This window comes from Cebus imitator, unplaced genomic scaffold, assembly GCF_001604975.1.
Source record: "Cebus imitator isolate Cc_AM_T3 unplaced genomic scaffold, Cebus_imitator-1.0 Scaffold96, whole genome shotgun sequence".
Lineage (NCBI taxonomy): Eukaryota > Metazoa > Chordata > Mammalia > Primates > Cebidae > Cebus > Cebus imitator.
The window spans coordinates 3,278,034-3,299,380 of record NW_016107411.1 but is presented as its reverse complement, the minus strand read 5'-3'; the positions used below and the strand labels follow the sequence as shown (position 1 = coordinate 3,299,380).

General features: G+C 41.7%; 1 protein-coding gene across 25 annotated transcripts in view; it reads left to right on the top strand.

Moving 5' to 3' along the window:
• The window catches only part of R3HDM2 (R3H domain containing 2), a 188,332-nt gene that overhangs the window by 139,781 nt on the left and 27,204 nt on the right, over positions 1-21,347 (top strand). For 12 of the 25 annotated variants that reach the window (XM_037741218.1, XM_037741219.1, XM_037741220.1 and 9 more), the window contains 11 exons: positions 927-1,013; positions 1,638-1,764; positions 2,936-3,014; positions 3,706-3,765; positions 4,540-4,680; positions 5,575-5,683; positions 8,454-8,549; positions 12,079-12,110; positions 12,209-12,262; positions 16,788-17,020; positions 20,441-20,607. In XM_037741218.1, the coding sequence (XP_037597146.1) occupies positions 927-1,013; positions 1,638-1,764; positions 2,936-3,014; positions 3,706-3,765; positions 4,540-4,680; positions 5,575-5,683; positions 8,454-8,549; positions 12,079-12,110; positions 12,209-12,262; positions 16,788-17,020; positions 20,441-20,607 (1,185 nt within the window). The remainder of the gene's footprint in view (positions 1-926; positions 1,014-1,637; positions 1,765-2,935; positions 3,015-3,705; positions 3,766-4,539; positions 4,681-5,574; positions 5,684-8,453; positions 8,550-12,078; positions 12,111-12,208; positions 12,263-16,787; positions 17,021-20,440; positions 20,608-21,347) is intronic. The other 13 variants (XM_037741225.1, XM_037741214.1, XM_037741228.1 and 10 more) reach the window with 3 other exon arrangements.

Here is a 21,347-nt window from a genome sequence, read left to right as displayed (position 1 = left end):
TTTTTTTGAGATAGGGTCTCACTGTTGCCCAGGCTGGAGTGCAGTGACATGATCACAGCTCACTGCAACCTCAACCTCCCAGGCTCAGGCAGTTCTCCCACCTCAGCTTCCTGAGTAGCTGAGACCATAACCATAGTCATGCACCACCATGCCCAGCTAATTTAAACAAAATTTTTTGTAGAGATAGGGTCTCACTATGTTGCCCAGACTGCTACCTCCTGGCCTCAAGTGATCCTCCTACCTTGGCCTCCCAAAATGCTGGGTTTACAGGTGTGAGCCACCATGCTTGGCCTGTCTTTCTCTTTACTCTTTTTCTTAGACACTTCTTTCCATACCCTTGCCATCTCAGGTTTAGTCATTTAGCATTTATTATCTACTGTGTGCTAAGCACTATTTAAAGATATGTATGTTTACATACTATATATTATCTAATTCTCAACAGCTTTTTAGGTAATTTTGGGTATTTATGACCATTTTCCTAAGGAAAAAAAACAGTCAAGTAATTTGCTCAGGATCTCATAGCTTGTAAGTATAAAACAGGAGTTGAAGCTAGGACTTTTGGCTTTCAGCCTCGTTGTCTTTCTACTATGCTATGTCGCTGTGTATTTGCATAAAGTTCTGAGACTTAGAGTACCGGGCTAAAGAGAGAAGAGGGCTAAGTGAAATGGTTTCCTACCATTTTAAAGTAGCCAGTTTGTACATGTCTACTTTTGTAAGCAAGAGAAGTGTCTTTCAAGTAAATCAGGAACTGGTGAATAGGACCCATTTGAAAAATGTTTAATGGAAACAGCAACTAACAGAGCCAAAGAGGACACTCTTCATTCAGCTAGAAGCTTTCTGAATGTTCACCAAGGGAAGAAATATGTAAGATATATAAAAAACAAACAAAAAAAAAGAAAATTGTTTGTTTGGCTTTTTTTTTTCAGTCTAATTCCAAGCTAAAGTTGGTGCGCAGCCTGGCAGTATGTGAGGAGTCCTCCACCCCATTTGCTGATGGGCCATTAGAAACCCAGGTAGGTAATTTGCAGGAGTAAGTAGCTTTTGCACTTGGCAGTTGTTTGATAAAATGTAGTGTGGCAATCACAGCAACATCAGACTTGAAAATCAGGGTAGAAGGTACTTCAGAACAAAAGCTGTTGTAGTAAAACAGGGCATGGTCTCTCCCCTCCCAGCTGCGGGTTCCAGTGGCAGTGGCAGTGCTGACAGACCTGCACCAGGGAGGACGAGGACTCTAAAATAGAAAAAAAAGCCAGCATAGTGAGAGTATGAAGTATAAGTCTTCATATCTTGACCACCTAGGATAACGCAGACAAGGAGATCCCAGAGCTGGATCTTATTTTCTTAAATGTATCCTCCCCCTCTGGTGGTTAGAACCATTCCCATCCAGTACCTATGTCAAGAACAGCCTATGTAACTTGAGCTCTCCATAAAGTAGGCTGTGCTTGCTGGCAGAAAAAGCTATTCCTCTACCCTCTTAATAGAACAAAACTAAAACAATTTAATTAGCAAAATAATACTAATCTATAAGAGAGCTGCCTTACCTTCTTAAAGAAGATTTACATTCTTAACTATTCCAAGTGAGCTTCAAGAAAGTTAAAATCCTTTTCCCCCTTTGATTATCCTTTTTTCCCCATAAGGACATAATTCAGTTGCACATCAGTTGCCCGTCTGACAAGGAGGAAGAAAAGTCCACAAAAGATGTCTCCGAAAAGGAAGACAAGGACAAAAACAAAGAAAAGGTCCCAAGGAAGATGCTGTCCAGAGGTGAGGACTTTCCCCCATCTCTCATCTGTTCTAGGGTAGTGCCCTTTACTTTTATCCTGAAGCCTGGTGCCTGCTAGACTTACTGGCCTATCAATTCATAGTGTTCTGCTAACTTGGTTGCTTGAGGAGATGCCTAACTAGGTGACTTTCTTTACTTCTTTAACTGACCCTGCCTTAGGAGCTCACATGCCACAGAGAGCTACTCCATCTGCATTGGCATTATTCATAGGAGGACAGTGTAGTCAAGTCTGATTTTACTTGTGCTCTGGAATAATGATGACATTGATAATGACTGGTAGCAGATCCTCCAGATACCATTTATATTTTGGTTTAGGGATGGCTAGGGTGGTTTTTATTTATTTCTTTTAATTATTATTATTATTATTTTTGAGACAGAGTCTCCCTCTGTCTCCCAGGCTGGAGTGGTGCAGTCTTGGCTCACTGCAACCTCCACCTACTGGGTTCAAGCGATTTTCCTGCCTCAGTCTCCTGAGTAGCTGGGACTACAGGCACATGCCACCACACCTGGCTAATTTTTTTTTTTTAGTAGAGATTTTTAGTTTCACTGTGTTGGCCAGGCTGGTCTTGAACTCCTAACCTCAGGTGATCCGCCCGCCTCAGCCTCCCAAAGTTCTGGGATTACAGGCGTGAGCCACTGAGGCCAGCCTGATTTTTTTTTTTTTTAAATAATGCAGATTTGTCTCTAAGTATTAGACTATCTTTGTCTTTAAACTCTTGGACTGGTTGCAAAAATACACAGTCCATAAAAATGATAAGAAGGCAAACAGGATTAAAAAATAATATTTGGACATATTTACTGAGATTCTGGAAAATTCAGCCCTGACTGCCTTTACCTGGAATTTATATTCCTTAATAAAACCTGCTTTGTTTTGATCAGGACATTCAGTAAATACTTATTGATGATAGGTGGCTTTTCAGTGTAATATTGATGTAATACTATGGCCCAGATTCTTTCTTCTGTCATTTTGTTGGGGAATTTTGGGGTCTAGCACATCAAGGTCATTCTGGATTTTATGTTAAAACTCTGGAAGTTTGATTTTGCTTTCCTATTCTTATCTCTCCTGGTTAGATTGTGGACTTCTGCTTAGGATTAGACGGCATGCAAAGCAGTTTCATTTATTTTAAATTTCTTTTGTTGTGGTGGTTCTAGACTCCAGCCAGGAATATACGGACTCCACTGGAATAGACCTACATGAATTTCTTGTAAACACACTGAAAAAGAACCCAAGGTAATAACATCATGGGTGTAAGAGGAAAAGGGATAGGGGATAGCAAGATTCCAAGAGGCCAAACAGCTTCCCAGAATTTTTCCATTGTTAAAATCTAGGATGCCCATCTCCCTGTCCCTGCAGTCTTTCTCAGCTATAGTTTTATATTCTGTGAGGGATTAAAAATATTCTCACATTGAGGTTTCTGTTTTCAGAACTGGGAAAAACTCTGTGAAAGAATGCAGAAACAAGGAAATATGAAGGCTTGGGAGTACACTGATTAAAAAGCACACATTGGGAGTGATATTAAGAGGAGTTAAAAAGCACAGAAGAAAAAATAATTGATTTGTACATAAGCTAAATCATAATTGCTTTAAAAATCTGTAAATAACAGGATAGAATATAGAATGATGATTAGATTTATAATGTGTGTTTATATGAATATGCTGCTAACAATGAAATTTCTGATATGGTATAACAAAGTATCTGATCAGGAAGGATCTGAAAAATGTATACTTAGGTTATTTTTCTTTTTGAAAATATTGTAAAACAGGCAAGTAAGGCTCAGCAGCATTATTATGGTTCATTATTGGGTTTGCATATATGCCTTTTTCAGCTTCTATAATGAACAAGTTGTGTTTTGAATTCCTGCTTTCAATGTCTATGGGAGGGCTGCTTTTTGTTTTGTTTTGTTTTGATCTTTTTTAAACAGGGACAGAATGATGCTGCTAAAATTAGAACAGGAGATTCTGGAATTTATTAATGACAACAAGTAAGTTACTTGCATGAAATACATATTTAGAGGTCGGGGGGTACTGGAAATAACTTAGGTACAATTTTAGGATACTTTCCCCTTGAAGTGTGATTTTTGAAAACATACTGAAGTTTTTAAGTTATTAGGTAGATTTGAATTGAAAAATAATTTGTATCTTTTTAGCATCTCACCTTTGTCCCAGATCTTACTATTCTTAAATGTCTTCCTTTTTCTTTGTCAAACATCATCTAGGTGGGTGGGACCTAGGGCTTAATAAGTAGTCCTTTTTTGAGACAGAGTCTTACTTTGTCACCTAGGCTGGAGCACAGTGGTGCAGTCTCAGCTCACTGCAATTCTGCCTCCAGGGTTCAAGCGATTCTTGTGCCTCAGTCATCCAAGTAGCTGGGATTACAGGCACATGCCCAGCTAATTTTTGTATTTTTTGTAGAGACGGGGTTTTGCCATGTTGACCAGGCTGGTCTTGAACTCCTGAACTCAAATGATCTGCCCGCCTCAGCCTCTCAAACTGCTGGGATTACAGGTGTGAGCCACCGCACCCAGCAATTAGCAGTCTTAATGAGGATAGTAGATCACAGTAATCTGCAGAATACTGTAGATAAAGAAACTAGGAGAAACCCGTTTGGTTCCCATTCAGTAAACATCTGTATTCCTTATAGTATGTCTCTTCTCCTAAGAAACTCTCCACTTTAGATACTTGTTTAAAAAATTAAAATTGGTTGTTATTGCCGTTGTTTGTCTTATATCACTTTTTCCCCCCGGGTTTCCCTGCAGTAACCAGTTCAAGAAGTTTCCTCAGATGACCTCATATCACCGGATGCTATTACACCGGGTAGCTGCCTATTTTGGGATGGACCACAATGTTGATCAAACTGGGAAAGCCGTCATCATCAACAAAACTAGTAACACAAGAATGTAAGTGAGGAAACCATGATTTGGGAAGACTTTCCGGGATAACCTGCTGGGGTGGAAGAGGAAGGTGTAGGATCAAGATGTCTCTTGCAGATGGCTGGGCGTGGTGGCTCACGCCTTTAATCCCAGCACTTTGGGAGGCCTAGATGGGAAGACTGCTTGAAGTCAGGAGTTTGAGACCAGCCTGGTCAACATAACAAGACCCCATCTCTATACTTAAAAAAAAAAAAAAAAAAAAAAAAAAAGTTTTAAAATGGCCAGGTATGGTGGCTCACGCCTGTAATCCCAGCACTTTGGGAGGCCGAGGCAGGTGGTTCACAAGATCAGGAGTTCAAGACCAGCCTGGCCAAGATGGTGAAATTACATCTCTACTAAAAATACAAAAATCAGCTGGGCACAGTAGCAGGCACCTGTAATCCCAGCTACTCAGGAGGCTGAGGCAGGAGAATCGCTTGAACCCGAGCAACAGATGTTGCAGTGAGCCATGATCGCACCACTGCCACCCAGCCTAGGTTGATAGAGGGAGACTTCTAAAAAAAAAAAAAAAAAAAAAATTTTTTTTTGCAGGGAAGGGGATTAGGATTGAGGGTTGGTTATATAATTAATTCCTACTTTTTCTGAGGCCTTGGAGATAGATTCTAGAGGGACTGATGTTTCCTGAAGTCTGGCCCTAGCCTCCCTTCACTTCGCTGATAAAACTATGGAGGAAGAGACAGATGTATAAAGAACAGACCCTGAGGATTTCATTAAAACCTGCATGAGACTTTTTCGATTTCTTACTCCAGAAATTCCCTGAATGTGAGGTGTATAATTTAGGAGAGTTGTACCTAGTAGGTCTGCTTCCTAACAAAAGGGTCTTTGTCCTCCTTTCCTTTCACATTTCTTTCCAAATCTCAGCCCTGAACAGAGGTTCTCAGAACATATCAAGGATGAGAAGAATACGGAATTTCAGCAGAGGTTCATTCTCAAGAGAGATGATGCCAGTATGGACCGAGACGATAACCAGGTGAAGAATGGAAAGGGGTGGGCCTATAGAGAGAGAGTGCAGTAAGAGAAACTGGGAAGGGAGAAGAATTTTTGTGGTGTGGAGAAAACTCAAAATATCTTAGTACGGAGAAATGTATTGAGCTATACTGAGTTGGCTTTGGCTTAATGTTGAGAACTGTATATTTGTTGAACTAGATGCCACCTTCTTAGCCACAGAGAGACATGGTGCTGAGGTTTGCTAGGTGATCTCATTTGGCCTGGAACTCCTTTGGTCTGCCACTGACTTCTAACACCACATCATTTTGGATAAAGCAAGGTGATCCCTGCCTCAGCCTTGATCCAACTGTTGGTTTCATTCTTTTTTTTCTTTAATAGTTAGGGATTTCTTTGGGAACCACAAAAAGCTACTTTGTCCCACTTCAACTCTTATCCTAGCTTAGGGCTAGCCTTGAACTGGCAAAGTTGTGATCTAATTTACCCAATTATAAAGGTATTTCTGATCCCTTCCTACAAACTCCTTAATCTTTTTCCAACTCCTTCCACCAAGGTGAGTGAGTTAATTTGACATTTGATCCTGGGAACCTCAGACGGATCCCCTTTGTGATCCACTGCTGTGGGAATAAGAAGTGAACAACCTATCCCATCCCTTTAAATGGGCCTGACTATTGCTTTGACCTCAAGCCTACCCTTTAGATAGTAAGTGATTATTTGGGGGATAGCTAAGAAGAAGGTTGAGATCCAGCTTGGCCTCCAAAAGGAATTAGATTTGAAGAGTGTGGTTGAGTAGAGCCTATATGAATTTTGCTAATTAATAACTATAATAACATCTTACCTCTAGTGTTAAAATTAGTTTTCTTGGGATATTGTATGGTCTTGAGACCAGGACCTTTCCTGCTTGCTACTTGAGTATTTGAGGGAGTCCTTTTGAGAAAAATGCCATTATCGATTGTGGACAAACATGCTGGGACTGATTGAAAACAAAGAAACATACAAAAATACAAATAAAATTTTAAAAAATGAGAAAGAGCCTTTCCATCCTGATGCCCTTCTCCATTTTCCTAAACCCTTTTTCTGTGGATCAGGAATTATTCAGGCCTAGAGGGACACTGGGGTGAAGTGGAGTCTGTCCCTATTGTGAACTTTTCATCTCTCAGCTTCAGGCTTGATCCATAATAGGGTTTTTTCTGTCTTTCTCTCTGTGATGCTAATAATAAGCATAATTACTATCTTATTGAGTGTTTTCCCTGAACTAGGCTGTGTTCTAAACACATTGTATGCATTATCTCTTTTAATCATCTTCACAACCCAATGCCATAGGGGTTATTATCCCCACTTTGCATATAAGAAAACTGAGGCTAAGAGATGTTAAGTTATTTGCCTAAAGTTGTATTACTGGGAGGTGGCAGAGCTGAGATTCTGCCTGACCTCAAAACCCATTATATTCTTTCTCCTTTGCCATTGGTTTACCTAGGGGCTGAGGACAATATAGCTCCTTGAGGTCCTGTGTCTTCTTGAAATAGAATTTATAAAAGGATATTTGGTAGGATTTAGGTTCTTGAAGCTAATGAGAACTAAATCTAGGCAAGGTTGATATTCTTGAAGTTATGACTACTTTTGGAGATTAGTAAAGGTCAGGAAGACCAGCCTAGAACAGCAGTCTCCTTAGTTGCTTCATGTGAAGCTTTCAGAGCCTCTGAAGTGGAAGTCAGAATCTTTTATAACCTGGTGACATTGACTTGATGAGTTTTCTCCCTTGGAACTCCTTGCCTTCAAGAGCAGTATGGAAAAGGACACTCCATTACACCCTACCCTGGAAAGTGTTCACCAATTGCAGGCTAAGAGAGGGAAGATAGTTGATGAGGATTTAGATGGTAGGCTAGTCAGAGGTGGTGATCTGCCCAGCCATCCCTTCTGGTTACTTCACTACATTTTCTAGAGAATTTAAGGTTCTCTGTCCTCCATTTCCTTCTTTTCCTTGTCTATCTCTGTCTCTCCCCTTCCTCCACTGTACTTACTTCTCTTCCTTTCTCTGTCCTTTCTCTTCTGTTCTCCTTTTCTTTCTCTTTGTGTTGCTCTGTTCTCTTTCTTCTTTATTTCTGTAATTTGTCTCTCCCCTTCCCCACCTCCAGTTAATACAGTTAAGATGAGGAAAAAAGTGTTTAGGCTTTGAGTTTAGCTTCGCCCTTGGGATTCATTACCAAGGCCCTCTTTGCTGAGCTGTGTGATTTGGGTCTTCAGGCCATGGCATTAGTAACTAAAGAAGGAATAATGCCATGTGCTAGTTCTATAAACCTCCTCCTCTCCTTTCGGCTCTGCTAAACACCTGTTTCTTCTCCCTCTCCAGCTTCCTTCTGTCGTTTGCTTTCCCTCTAAAGCAGTGTTGTTCCTTTTCCCAGGGCTATTTTCTCGATCTTTACCAAGTGGAGGCTACCTGATTATTAGAGGGAAGCAACCCAGTCCTTGTAAATAGTTTTTATTCTTGATCCTGGGGGGTGGGCAGGGTGGGGAGATGGAGAGTCCCCAGCCATCCAGAAAACCTGATCTCCCAAACTGCATGGTCAGATGTACCCAGTGAAACCTCTCCAGGACTGGAAATTTTATTCTTTTTTTTTTTTTTTTTTTTTTTTTTTTTTTTTTTCATTTTTTTTTTTTTTTTTTTTTTTTTTTTTTTTTTTTTCCATTTTTTTGATGGCAACTATAAACTTTCCCGGTTTCTCTTCCTTGCTGGTGTGCAGTGAGCTTGCAGTACGAGGAGAACTTAACTAGCTTAATTCTGCTCATCGATCTAGATCAGAGTTCCATTGCAGGATGGAAGGAGGAGCAAGTCAATAGAAGAGAGAGAGGAGGAATATCAAAGGGTCCGAGAGAGAATATTTGCCCGAGAGGTAAGTGTAGCATCTGAGAGTTGTCAGCCCATAGCTTTTAGATCTTAATCTTTGGAACTGTGAATGGAATGAACCCTCCACAAATGTTATTGGGTTTGTTTGTTTGTTTTAACCAACATCAGCCAACCCCAGATTTGATCTCTAAAACTAAATGTGGCTTATTGGGAAGCTGCAGACTTTCACTTGTGTTATTTTCAATACATTCTGCCATATGGTATACAAAGAGAACTAAAACTTGGAGTGGCTGAATTTGGTAAATTTGCTAGACTGAAAATAGAAATGGTTTTGGCAGGGTCTGAATCTTGCCTGTAAAATTCTCCTCCTGCTTACCTAACTCTTTCACTCCCTCTATCCATTTTAGGCATCTTTGCTTCTAAGTGGAAGACATAGTGTTCACACAGGCTATACATTCATCTTGTTTGACCAGCCTCATTTTTAGGATATGTTGGTGATAGAGCATAGGTCTGGCATCCATCCTCTGTGAGCTCCACATTCTACATGCACAGAGAGTACCACTATTCCCTCCAGTCTCTACCTGAAAAGGAAGTCTCTTTCTTCCTATATTTCTTACCTTGCTTCCTACAACAAGACTACCTCCGAGGGCTAAAAGCCAACATGAATCAGTTTAGGCAACGTTATTCTTAAATGTGTGGACCATATCAAATATACTTGGTACCCCTGTATCTGGTTGCCTTTGCCTACCAGATTGAAGAGAAGAATAGCAGAAATTCAGTAAAGGTTGTGGGTATACAAGAGGGAAACAAATCTCCAGAAAATGTAGGATCCAGATAAGAGCACCATCTCACAATCACATGAGTAACAAAGAGGGAAAGCCAGTCTCCCTCCATTGTCAAAAGATGGTCAGGGTTTTCTTTATTTTTTGTTTTTTTTTTTTTTTTTTACATAGGGTCTCGCTTTGTCACCCAGGCTGCAGTGCAGTGACAGTCACAGCTCACTGCAGCCTCAACTTCCTGCTCTCAAGCGATCCTCTTGCCTTAGCCTCCTGAGTATCTGGGATGCAGGTACGTACCATCACGCCTGGCTAATTTTTTTATTTTTTGTAGAATGGGGTCTCACTATGTTGCCCACGCTGGTCTCAAACTCTTGGGCTCAAGTGATCCTTCTGCTTCAGCCTCCTAAAGTGCTGGGATCACAGGCATGAGCCACTGTGCCTGGCAAAAGATTATCAGTTTTAATGAATATACTTAGATGAACACTAGTCTCCTCCCATTCCCCCATTCTCCCCTTTTTCACAAGGCGGGTAGGGGAATATATATATATATATATATATATATATGTTTTCATCATCATTAGTTTAGAAAAATACTATAACCAACTAAAAACTGAACAACTCTATGTACTTGCTCCATTGTCTCAGAGATCCTCACTGGGAACTGATATACAACACACCTTCTGGCTCAAAGTCCAAGGAGAAGGAATCTTCTTACCTTCTATTATGTAGACTTCCATTCTGACTCAGAAAAGTCCATCTTCCAAATTATTCAACCATAGCCCAAAGAGAGTTCTCTACCTTTACCTACAAACCAATGAGTAGAGTGAGAGGAAAGATGTCATTTGTACATGGCTGTGGCCAGGGATGACCACCTAAATTGTGTAAGAAAAAGGTTGGTGGATAAAAGTAACAAGCACTAGCTGGGCATGGTAGCTCACGCCTATAATCCCAGCACTTTGGGAGGCCGAGGTGGGTGGATCACCTGAGATCAGGAGTTTGAGACCAGCCTGACCAACATGGAGAAAAACCCCATCTCTACAAAAATATAAAATTAGCCAGGTGTGGTGGTGCATGCCCATAAAACTCAACTGCTTGGGAGGCTGAAGCAGGAGAATCACTTGAACCTGGGAGGCGGAGGTTGCAGTAAGCCAAGATCGCTCCATTGCACTCCAGCCTAGGCGACAAGAGTGAAACTCTGTTTCAAAAAAAAAAAAAAAAAAAATAGTAGCAAGCACTTATATAGCACTTATTATCTTTTAGGCATTGTTCTCAATACTTGATATAGATTAACTCAGTCCTTATACTAGGCATATGAAGTAGCTTACCTTATTTTCCCCATTTTATAAATGTGGAACTAAGGCACATAAAGGTTAAACAACCATGTGAGGTCACACTGCTAGTTAGCAAAAGAGCTAGGTATTTGAATTCAGCCTGGCTCCAGAGTCTATGCTCTTAACCCCTCATGTAAACCACCTCCCGATAGCTTGCTCAGCTCTGGGCTCTTTACATTAAGAAGTACCAGTGACATTGTAACCTAACTGACTATCTGTGATGTGTTCCTCTGCTTCACTTTCACATGGGAAATGACTGCCCTGCTATGACATCCATTAGCAAAGCTACAGATGTTCAGAAAGCACAGACAATTTATAATAGTGTATTGGAGCTAATTATGTACAACACTGGACTGTATCTACCTACAACCATAACAAAGGCAAAGTTAGGCTCTTCTCTTTTTTCTCCTGATTTTTAGTCTTCAAGCCTCTACTAATGTATGTATTCCTTGTTAGATCCTTGTAGATTTACCACTTTCATTTCAGCACTTTCTAACTCTTGTTGTGGTAGAAGCATCAGGAATCTTAGAAAGTCTAGACAAGGAACTGTGGCCAAAGCCTATCGTACTCCAAAGATTCCATGTGGAGAGGAGCCTGGCCAAAGGGAGCTGATTAGGGGTGGAGTTATGGGGCTGAGGTGGGGAGCAGGAGGCAGGCCAAAAAGAAAGGAAGTGGCAAGAAGGGTGTTTGGATGGAAATGCTGCTGCTGCAGCCTTCTCTGAAGCCTGAGCTGTATATTGGAAAAGCTGCCCAGCATAGGCTCTGCTCTGCATGGAGCCCACTCTGCTCAGCAGCTGGACACTCTTGGTACATTTTCCTAAAGCTTGGGAATCCACCACAATGCTCACTTCACTCAGCTCAGTGGCTTTGTCAGGAAATGATCCCCAAAGGGAATGTTTCAGGCTTTTAATTTTCTCATTTTTTCTAGGCTCTGAAAGTACCTGCTTCCCCAATATCCCACTCTCCTTGGGTCTCAGGTCAGAATGTCTTTCATTTTGGCCAATGTAGAAGACAGAAATGGAAAAGCCATTGAAGATGATTTCCAAAAACAAAGTTTCTTTATCTTGTCTCCCTCTTCCCTTCCTTTGAACACACTCTTTGGGACCAAGGACATCAATTATTATTCTCAGCTTACCTTTAGAACAATAAATTTAGAGCTAAAAAGGAAATAATAATTAGGTTAATATTTTCCTCTTCCTCCTTTTCACACTCCTGCCTTTATCAGCCTCTTTTTTAAAACACTCTATCAGAAGGCTAAAACCACCAAATGCTCTTTCCCATTAAAGGTGAGAAGTCAGATGGGGTATGTGGGTGTGGGTCATCCTGTCCCTGCCCCTTTTCTCCCTGTTGGTGGGGTGAGCTTTGGTTTTAGGACCTTGGGTATTCATAGCATCATGGACATCCTTTTCGGTTATGCCATGCTGTTTTCTTATAAGTTATTTTCCGTTTTCTCCCCCTCACCTAGACTGGCCAGAACGGATATCTAAATGACATCAGGTTAGTACCACTTAGCATGTTCCCTGCTTCTCATTGAGCTTTGACAGTGAGGTTAATATAATCCTGTAATGATGCTTTTCTTTGATGTTAACCAACAGACTCTCCAAAGAAGCCTTTTCTTCTAGCTCTCACAAAAGAAGGCAGATTTTTAGGTACCTCTGTGTGATCTATATCTCTCTTTTTTATTTTTAATTTTATTTTGTTTTGCTGTAATCTTTTCAGCAGAGTGGGTTTGCTCCATGCATGGCTGCTTGTGGAATAATTAAATTTGTGGTTTTTGCAACGTTGGATATTTTTTCCCATTAAAAAAAAAAATGGCTCCTGCTCAATGACTTTATTTTTATTGTTGCTGATTTCATTTTGAGTCCTAAATAGGTGGTAAAGGGGACCAAATAGGTGTGTCTGGGATAGGTACAGCTTTCTCCCATACATTTGCTGGAATTGGGCATTTTTGAAAGATTCAAATATATTTATGGTAAGGTAAAAGAATGGGTGTCTTCTGGCTACCTTTTCTGATTCTATAGAGATGTGTAGACATTATTCCTGACCCAGCATAGGGAGTATTATGTATCTTTAGGAAAAAATAATACATATATATATAGAGAGAGAGACACATATATATGAACATCTCTGTCTATGTAGTTTTCTCTCTGAGGCAATGTAATGTTAAGATGACCTCAGAAAGGACTTAAGGGACCTGTCTGCCTTAGAATGGGCTTAAAGTGTGTCCTTCATATGATCATTCATATGAATGCTGGTGCAACCCATTGTATTAACTTCCCCAGTTCCTAATGTTCTCCATTTCCCCACAAAGCAGGTATAAGACCCTCCCTTTCATTTCAGTCTCTCAGTCCTAACCCAGAGGATAATACATGGCAGTGGTAAGAGAACACTACTTTAGGATCTGTTCTGTTACCAACTCATTTTAAGTATATTCTTCCCAATTTACCAATGGAAAAACTGGAAAATACAGAGAACCTGAGTATTTAACACTAGAATTCAGGTGTAACCCTTTCCAAAGGGTTTCCCTCTTACTGACTGCTACACTTGATAAGGACTATCTGACTAACTCAGATTTGAGATCTCACTCCTTGTGCTCTAGTTGTCCCTTCCCTGTTGTCCTTTCTAAAGCTAGCCAAACCATGTAGAAACTGAGATAGTGAGATTTCCCATTCTTGGGGTAGAGGATTTTCCATCTCTTTGAACTCTTTTTTTCCTAGACTCTTCTGCCTGTGGTCCATCTGAAAACCCCAGACAGAGAGGGCCTTACATTGTTGGTAGTAGTAGAGATAGAGTCCCCACATTAAAAACAAAAACAAAAAAAACAAGATTCCTGCTCCACAGTCTACACTTCAGGGTCATAGATCATCCCAGGATAACTGTAAGAAATAGGAGTTTTAGTATATGTGCTGCCAAAGCGAGCACAGAAATAGGAGTTTTAAACCAACTCCTATGTGTGAATTAATGCACAGTGGTTTATAGTCACCAGAGTATACTTTATCTTATTTAGTTCTCTCAACATCCTAATTTGGTCAGCTGGTTTACATCTACAAAAACAAAAGCAGAGAGATTAAGTGGTTAGGCCAAGTTTACATGGCTAATAGTAGCAAAAATTGAGCTGATTCTGGTTTTTTTTTGAGACAGAATTTCACTCTTGTCACCCAGGCTGGAGTGCAATGGCGCCATCTCAGCTCACTGCAACCTCTGCCTCCTGGATTCAAGCGAATCTCCTGTCTCAGCCTCCGGAGTACCTGGGATTACAGGCACCTGCCAGCACACCGAGCTAGTTTTTGTATTTTTAGTACAGATGGGGTTTCACCTTGTTGGCCAGACTGGTCTCGAACTGTTGACCTCAGGTGATCCGCCTGTCTTGGCCTCCCAAAGTGCTGGAATTACAGTTGTGAGCCACCGTACTCAGCCAGAGCTGATCCTTTGTTTAGTGTTGTTGTCACTACACCACACCAGCTCTCTACAGATGTCACTCCTTCCTCTTTTAGTAGTGTTCCATTTGGATCCCTAATCCAGATTCACTGGTTAGAATGATGCCCTTATTAGTGCTGTGGAGCATCAGATACATCAAACTGTGCAGATAATAGCTTGAAGGATGTAGTGAGCAGGTACAGACCTTTCCACTCCAGACCTCCTTTTAAGCTACTGGTTTTCAGGCTGAGCTTTGATTAAAGATCTAGGTCATCTGAAATGCAGCATCATGGGCTCTTAAGGAATAACTTTTTCCTCTACTTGGATACTAGTCCAGAACGCCAATGATTAGAAGCTTATCTTCTCTAATTGCTTTACGCCTTTCTGGCCCAGTTTATGTTTGTGAAACAAATACCTGTAAACCAAATTCCATCATCCACATTGGCAGTAACTATGGCAACTTCCCAGTTCTTTGGAAGAGTCTGCTCCATTGACAAATAAGCCACAGTGAGGCCTTACTGATGTTTATTGCCACCTCTTCAACAGGCATCTCTACCCATTCCCCAGACCCAATAAGCTGGACTTTTCACCAGCACTAAATCTGCTTGGAAAAATTAATCGGCTCTGATTGCATGAATATGAGGTGTGACTGTTCTTTGTCCTTTACCTCCATCTCTCCAACATACATACAACCTAGTCCAGTGCTCAGAATTGAATCTGGGGAGCTTTCCCTAATTATTTTTATTTGTAGAGAGGGAATATTGATCTTTTTCCTGCCAAGACTCAACGTAGATTCTCCAGGTCTCAGGGGAGTAGTGTACTAACCCAGGTCAGTCAGAAGATTATCAGGCAGTCTACATTTTGAACGTTTGGTCATCACTATCTTGGGAAAACTGGATTAGTATAAAAGTGCTGCTATAGCTTTCCAAGGTATTTGGTTTAAAGTTGCCTTATTCACTGTCTACCTCTAGTAGCAAGAGAAAATAAATGGCAGGATTTCTCTAACAGATAGTAAAGTGTTTACTTCAGTGGAAAAGGCCTTTAGGACTTGTGTTGCAAAATTCAAGCTCTGCTGTCTAATGAGCAGCCTCCTCTATTGCAACTGCTGTATCCCTGTACCCCACAAACACACACATTTTTGTTGAGTCAGTATACTTGCCTTTGTCCATTGAGATGTAGCTATTGTCTCTCACTTCAGGTCTGGTTCTGTTCCTGGAAAGTCCCTAACTTATACTTCTTTCTTGTTTCTTTGGTATTCCAAAGGAAAGGGATAAAGCTTTGGAGAAACAGGAATTTAAAAAAATTCTCTTAACTATATATAGAGAGAAGCATTTAAGTGCTTACACACACACACACACACACACACTCACTCACTCACTCACTCACTCACTCACTCACTCACTCTTGGTGTTGCAGAGAAGAATCAGCATGTTCCTAACCAGTTGTGCCAGTGTACTCTTAGCTCATTGTGATTGGCTTCACTAAAACCTAAAAGAAGGACCCTAGCATGTATTTTGCCCCTTTTTCCTACAGTACCTTTGGAGTAGGTATTCTAATAAAGAAAGCTGTTTTCTTTAATATTAACACCCTTAAGAAAAACACCTTTCTCTATTAAAATAACTCTGAGCCTAGTGCCTTTGGAGCCAATGGGATTGGAATGGGAATTTCTATTTGCTTTTGATGGGATGGTGGTAAAAAGGAGGGAGCCCAAACTGCAATGATTTTTTTTGCTTAATTATTCTTCAGTATACATACCAAAATATTTGTAATTGTTGCCATTTGGTTTTCTTAGATCACTAGTTGTTGGGGATGTGGGGTATGAAAGAAAAATTACTGGTTAAGAAGTAGTGAGAGCTCAACAAGACAGAGTTTTCAGGCCAACCTGGCTATCTTGAGGCATACAGCTGTTAATAATCATAGACAGTGATTATAACATCAAACTAACCCTGATGTTTTCAGAGCCAAATACAAGAGGGAAAACCCCTTTTCTTAATAGTTTTGGTTAGGGAAATAGGATTATGAATATGAAGACAACTAGGCACAGACAACTCCCCTGCTCCCTGCCATCCTGAGTCCCAAGGGCATATTTGCTGAGGACTTCAGCCCTTAGAGATCCTGAAACCAGTTGTTTGCAGATAGTAACATGGAATTTCCACAAAACAGGTTGGACCAATCCTAGACTACCAAACTCAGTTTTCCACAGTGCCCTTTTAGTCCACTATACTCTTCTTGCAACTTCTGGAAAGGTGGCCATAAGCAGCGCCTCTGCTGGCTTAGACGTGTTATGTGGAAGACCTGTTGTGGGATTTATCCATATCGTTGGCTTCTCCTGCCTTTTAGCAATAGCAACTTCTAGGAGTCCTTTTATTTTAAGAACTTTCAGAAGGAACTGGTACCCCTCTGTTCCCCATTATTTCCTGCATGTGTGGGATTCCCCTCAGAGGGTGGTGAAGAGACCACAGCCAATCTCAGCATCATGTATATGGTTTCCCATCCACCTCTGGTCTGATGTATTAAATTAGTTGCAAGTGCACTGTCTTCCAGATTTGCCTCTGTGTTCTTTGTTACTGTACTGGATCTTGTTCTGTCTGCTCCCATCAACTCTTGGTTGGCCAGCCAACTAACAATAAGTCAGTGTCCATCCTCCCTTTAATTCTTACCCATTCTTTGTTATTCAGAGAATAGAAATGAACTATCTGCTAGCCTTTCTGCTAAGTGGTGGGTGGGGGGTGCTCTGACCACTTACTGTCTCTGCAGGGGGAACCGTGAAGGGCTGAGCCGCACCTCAAGCAGCCGACAGAGCAGCACAGACAGCGAACTCAAATCCCTGGAGCCACGACCTTGGAGCAGCACAGACTCTGATGGCTCTGTCCGGAGCATGCGACCCCCTGTCACCAAAGCCAGCAGCTTCAGTGGAATCTCTATCCTTACCCGAGGTGACAGCATTGGCAGCAGTAAAGGCAGCAGTGCAGGAAGGATCTCCAGGCCAGGTATGACAGCTTCTTTCCTTCCATGTCATTCCCATGCCTTCTTGCTTGTCTCATGTGAAACATCACTGATACTTTTTTTTTTTTGAGACAGAGTCTCCTGTGTTGCCCAAGCTAGAGAACAGTGGTACAATCTCAGCTTGCTGCAACCTCCACCATCCGAGTTCAAGCGATTCTCCTGCCACAGCCTCCTGAGTAGCTGGGATTACAGACTTGTGCCACCACACCTGGCTAATTTTTGTATTTTTAATAGAGATGGGGTTCTACCATGTTGGCCAGGCTGGTCTCGAACTCCTGACCTCAGGTGATCTGCCTGCCTTGGCCTCCCAAAGTGCTGGGATTACAGGTGTGAGCCACTGCGCCCAGCCCATATTTACTTTTAATAAAACATTTGTCCCGGCTGGGTAGGGTGGCTCACGCCTGTAATCATAGCACTTTGGGAGGCTGAGGCTGGTGGATCACCTGAAGTCAGGATTTCTAGACCAGCCTGGCCAACATGGTGAAACCCATCTCTACCAAAAATACAAAATTAGCCGGGCATGGTAGCAGGTGCTTGTAATCCCAACTACTCAGGAGGCTGAGGCAGGAGAATCACTTGAACCTGGGAAGCAGAGGTTGCAGTGAGCCGAGATCGTGCCATTGCACTCCAACCTGGGCAACAAGAGCGAAACTCCATCTCAAAAATAAATAAACAAACAAACAAAACGTTTGTCCCAATATAGTTTCCTGGAAACCTAATACACCCAAGAGAAGGGAAATTTGAATTTTGGATCCAGTGTCCTTGCTTGGATTTAGTCTTCCTTATTTTCTTTCAAACCTTTTTTTCTTTCAAACTTTTTTTTTTTTTTTTTTTTTTTTTTTTTTATTTTTTTTTTTTTTTTTTTTTTTTTTTTTTTTTTTTTGAGAAAAAAGATTGATTGGTATTAGATTATTTTCTCTGATTTTCAACTAAGGTGGGACATCCGTATTAGCCCAGGTTCAGGTTATATACTAAGATGAAAATGATAGCCACTTTCATTTTGTGACCCTTGAGATTATAGAGGCTTTGTAGAGCAGAGGGAGTCCTTAGAGTTTAATTGTTTGTAATTAATTGATACCCAGCCAATAGGCTAGAATTTAGAGGGATGCTACAATGGCTGCTTCTCTGGAGCTCAGTCAGTGGAAAGGAGTAGACACTCCTATGTTCCACATGAAAGCTCTGTAACCACCTATCAGCTCTCCTGCTATAAAACCTTCTCCATCTATTTGTTCCTGCTGCACTGTTAGCAGAAGGGCATTTAAACCTCTATTTTATCCTCCTCGCTTTGAAGAATTGCTTGAATCTCATCCCAGAAGTTCTGTAGTTATCCTTAGAAGACATCAGTAGGGCTGAAGATTTTGCCTCTGACCCCTAGGTCTCTGCTGCCCTTATCTGTTACCCCTTTTCTAATCCCACTGCCTCAGTCTTTATCCAGGCCTTTGTTTTCTTTTACGCAACTATGACACTAGCTCCCAAGCTGATATCCCTACTCCATTCTCAGCTCTTTTTATTGATTTTTTTTTTTTTTCCTTTTTTCAAGAGTCGGGGTCTTGCTATCATCCAGGCCTTAATGCAGTGGCACCATCATAGCTTACTGCAGCCTTGAACTCCTAGGCCCAAGTGATCCTTCCACCTCAGACACCCAACTAGCTGGAATTACAGAAGTGAGCCACTGCGCCTGGCTGCTTAGCCCTTTTTAGAGCCAGTTTGCCAGTCTAAAACAGATCTAAACACGTCAGTACTCTTTTAAAAATGTTCATTTCTGCATCATCACCTGCATAAAATCCCAACTACTTAATATAGCATAACTTCCTGACTCCAGTTTGCCATTGCAGTCTCATTTCCGGATCTTTCCTTCTCCAGCCCTCCAACTATTTCTTGAATATGGCATTAGCTTTGTTCCCTCTTGGTCTCACAAGCATCTGTCATTCTTCAACTCCAGCTTTCTTGCCGACCCCTCTTTAAATCCTTTCCTGACCCTCCCAGGAGTTTTTGCCTCCTCATCTTTGTTTTCATACAACTGTCAATATCAGTGATGTATTCCTTATCCTTATCAGATTGTAATTATCATGTGGATGTCTATCACCTATCAGAAGTTTTTGTGCTGTTGGCCGGACATGGTGGCTCACACCTGTAATCCTAGCATTCTGAGAAGGCAAGGCAAGCAGATCACTTGAGGCCAGGAGCTCAAAACCAGCCTGGCCAACATGACAAAAGCCTGTCTCTACCAAAATAAAAATTAGCTGAGCATGGTGGTGGGTGCCTGTAATCCTAGCTACTTGGGAGGCCAAGGCAGAAGAATCGCTTGAACCTGGGAGGCAAAGTCTGCAGTGAGCCAAGATGGTGCCATTGCACTCCAGCCTGGGCAACAGAGTGAGACCCTGTCTCAAAAAAAGAAGAAAGTTTCTGTGCTGTTAAGGGCAAGGACTGTGTTTCACTCACCTTTATGTCTTCAGTTCATTATACAGTACCTGGCACATAGTAGATATTCAATAAAAGAATGTTGTGTTGAATGTGTTCATGCCTTGGAGAGCCTAGAAGTGGGAAAAATAGTTGGATAAAGGAAAGGTGGTGTGTATGCATGTGCCCATGTGTGTGCTTGAAGTTTTCTCAGCACATTTTTTTTGGGAGGGGGACAGAGTCTTACTCTTGTCGCCCAGGCTGGAGTGCAGTGAAGCAATCTACGCTCACTGCAACCTCCACCCCCCAGGTTCAAGTGATTCTTCTGCCTCAGCCTCCCACGTAGCTGGGATTACAGGCACCTGCCCCGACACCAGGCTAATTTTTGTATTTTTAGTAGAGATGGGGTTTCACCATGTTGGTCAGGCTGGTCTCTAACTACTGACTGCAGGTGATCCACCCGCCTCAGCCTCCCAAAGTGCTGGGATTATAGGCGTGAGCCACCACGCCCATCCCTCAGCAACTTTTATAAGAGATGTTGCAAACTGAGAAGAAAGCAAAGAGAAGACAGATTCCCCACCCACCCCCACCCCCCAGCAAAAAGACCAATCTCTTAAGAGACCAAAAATATATGCCTTCCCAGGAAGTAAGCATTCATGTTTTCAGCTATCTAAGTGTGATGGACAGATTCCAGGCACTTCAGGGGAGGTGCTTCTTCAGCAGCCTCACATTTTGTTCAGTTTTATAACCAAACATTGACAGTCAAGGATGGTTCCTGTCCCTAGGGAGCAGAGAAGCCTGCTAAGATGAGGACTTGCATCATCAAGGCAGCTTTATTGCATCTGTGCTTATCTATGAGTCTTCAAAAGACAGTGGGGGAGAGGAAAAAAGGGAATAAAGAGGAAAGCCAAGGAAAAAGTAGAGCCCTCTGACTAAGCCTTCCAGGGATAATGTGTTCGTGGCCTGTGCTTACAACTTTTTGGTGGGTTTCTTCTTTGCCTTAGGTATGGCACTAGGTGCCCCAGAAGTGTGCAACCAGGTCACCTCATCCCAGTCTGTCCGGGGCCTTCTCCCTTGTACTGCCCAGCAGCAACAGCAGCAGCAGCAACTTCCTGCTCTCCCACCCACACCTCAGCAACAGCCACCCTTGAATAATCACATGATCTCACAGGTGAGTCACCACTCAGTGTCAGAGTCCCCTCCACTCTGATTCAAGCAAGCTTTAGATGTACCGTCATGTCTCTTGTGCTGTAGGTGGCAGGAAGGATCAGTTTTTGGAGACATGCCACTCTCTCCCTCGTTTCTCACTTGTTAGTTATAGGGAAAGAAGAACGCTGGGCAAAGGTTTTACCAAATAACTCTCAGCAGAGTGAGCCTGGGAGTCTTTTGCTTTATATTTCTTCCTCTGCCTCCTGAACATTGTCAGTAGACTCCTTTATTTCATACCACCTTTCTACTATACCCCATTTCCCTCTATGTTGTGTGTAAATTAACAAGGCATTTTTTTCCCATTACATCTACATATGGAACTTGAAAAGATTATAACTTCCACCATCATCTGACCAACTTTGTGGACCCATAAACACATATTTATGTGTTCGGGTTTGGAGAAAAAAGAAATAACACTCAAGACCCCTGCCATACATATGCCATGAAACACAAAGACTCCATGTTGTCTTTGTTTTCTATTACTCATAAGGGCTGCATCCTTTTCCTTTGTTTGCTGGACTTGTAGATGTTGGTACCAACTAGAGTTTAAGTGAAGTTTTGCATCTGTGGAGACCAGGAAGGTCATCAGCCTAAGAATCAGATCATATTCTAAACCAGAACCTCAGTATTCTATTTATTTAATTTTTTAAAAATTTGGCCAGGCGCGGTGGCTCATGCCTGTGATCCCAGCACTTTGGGAGG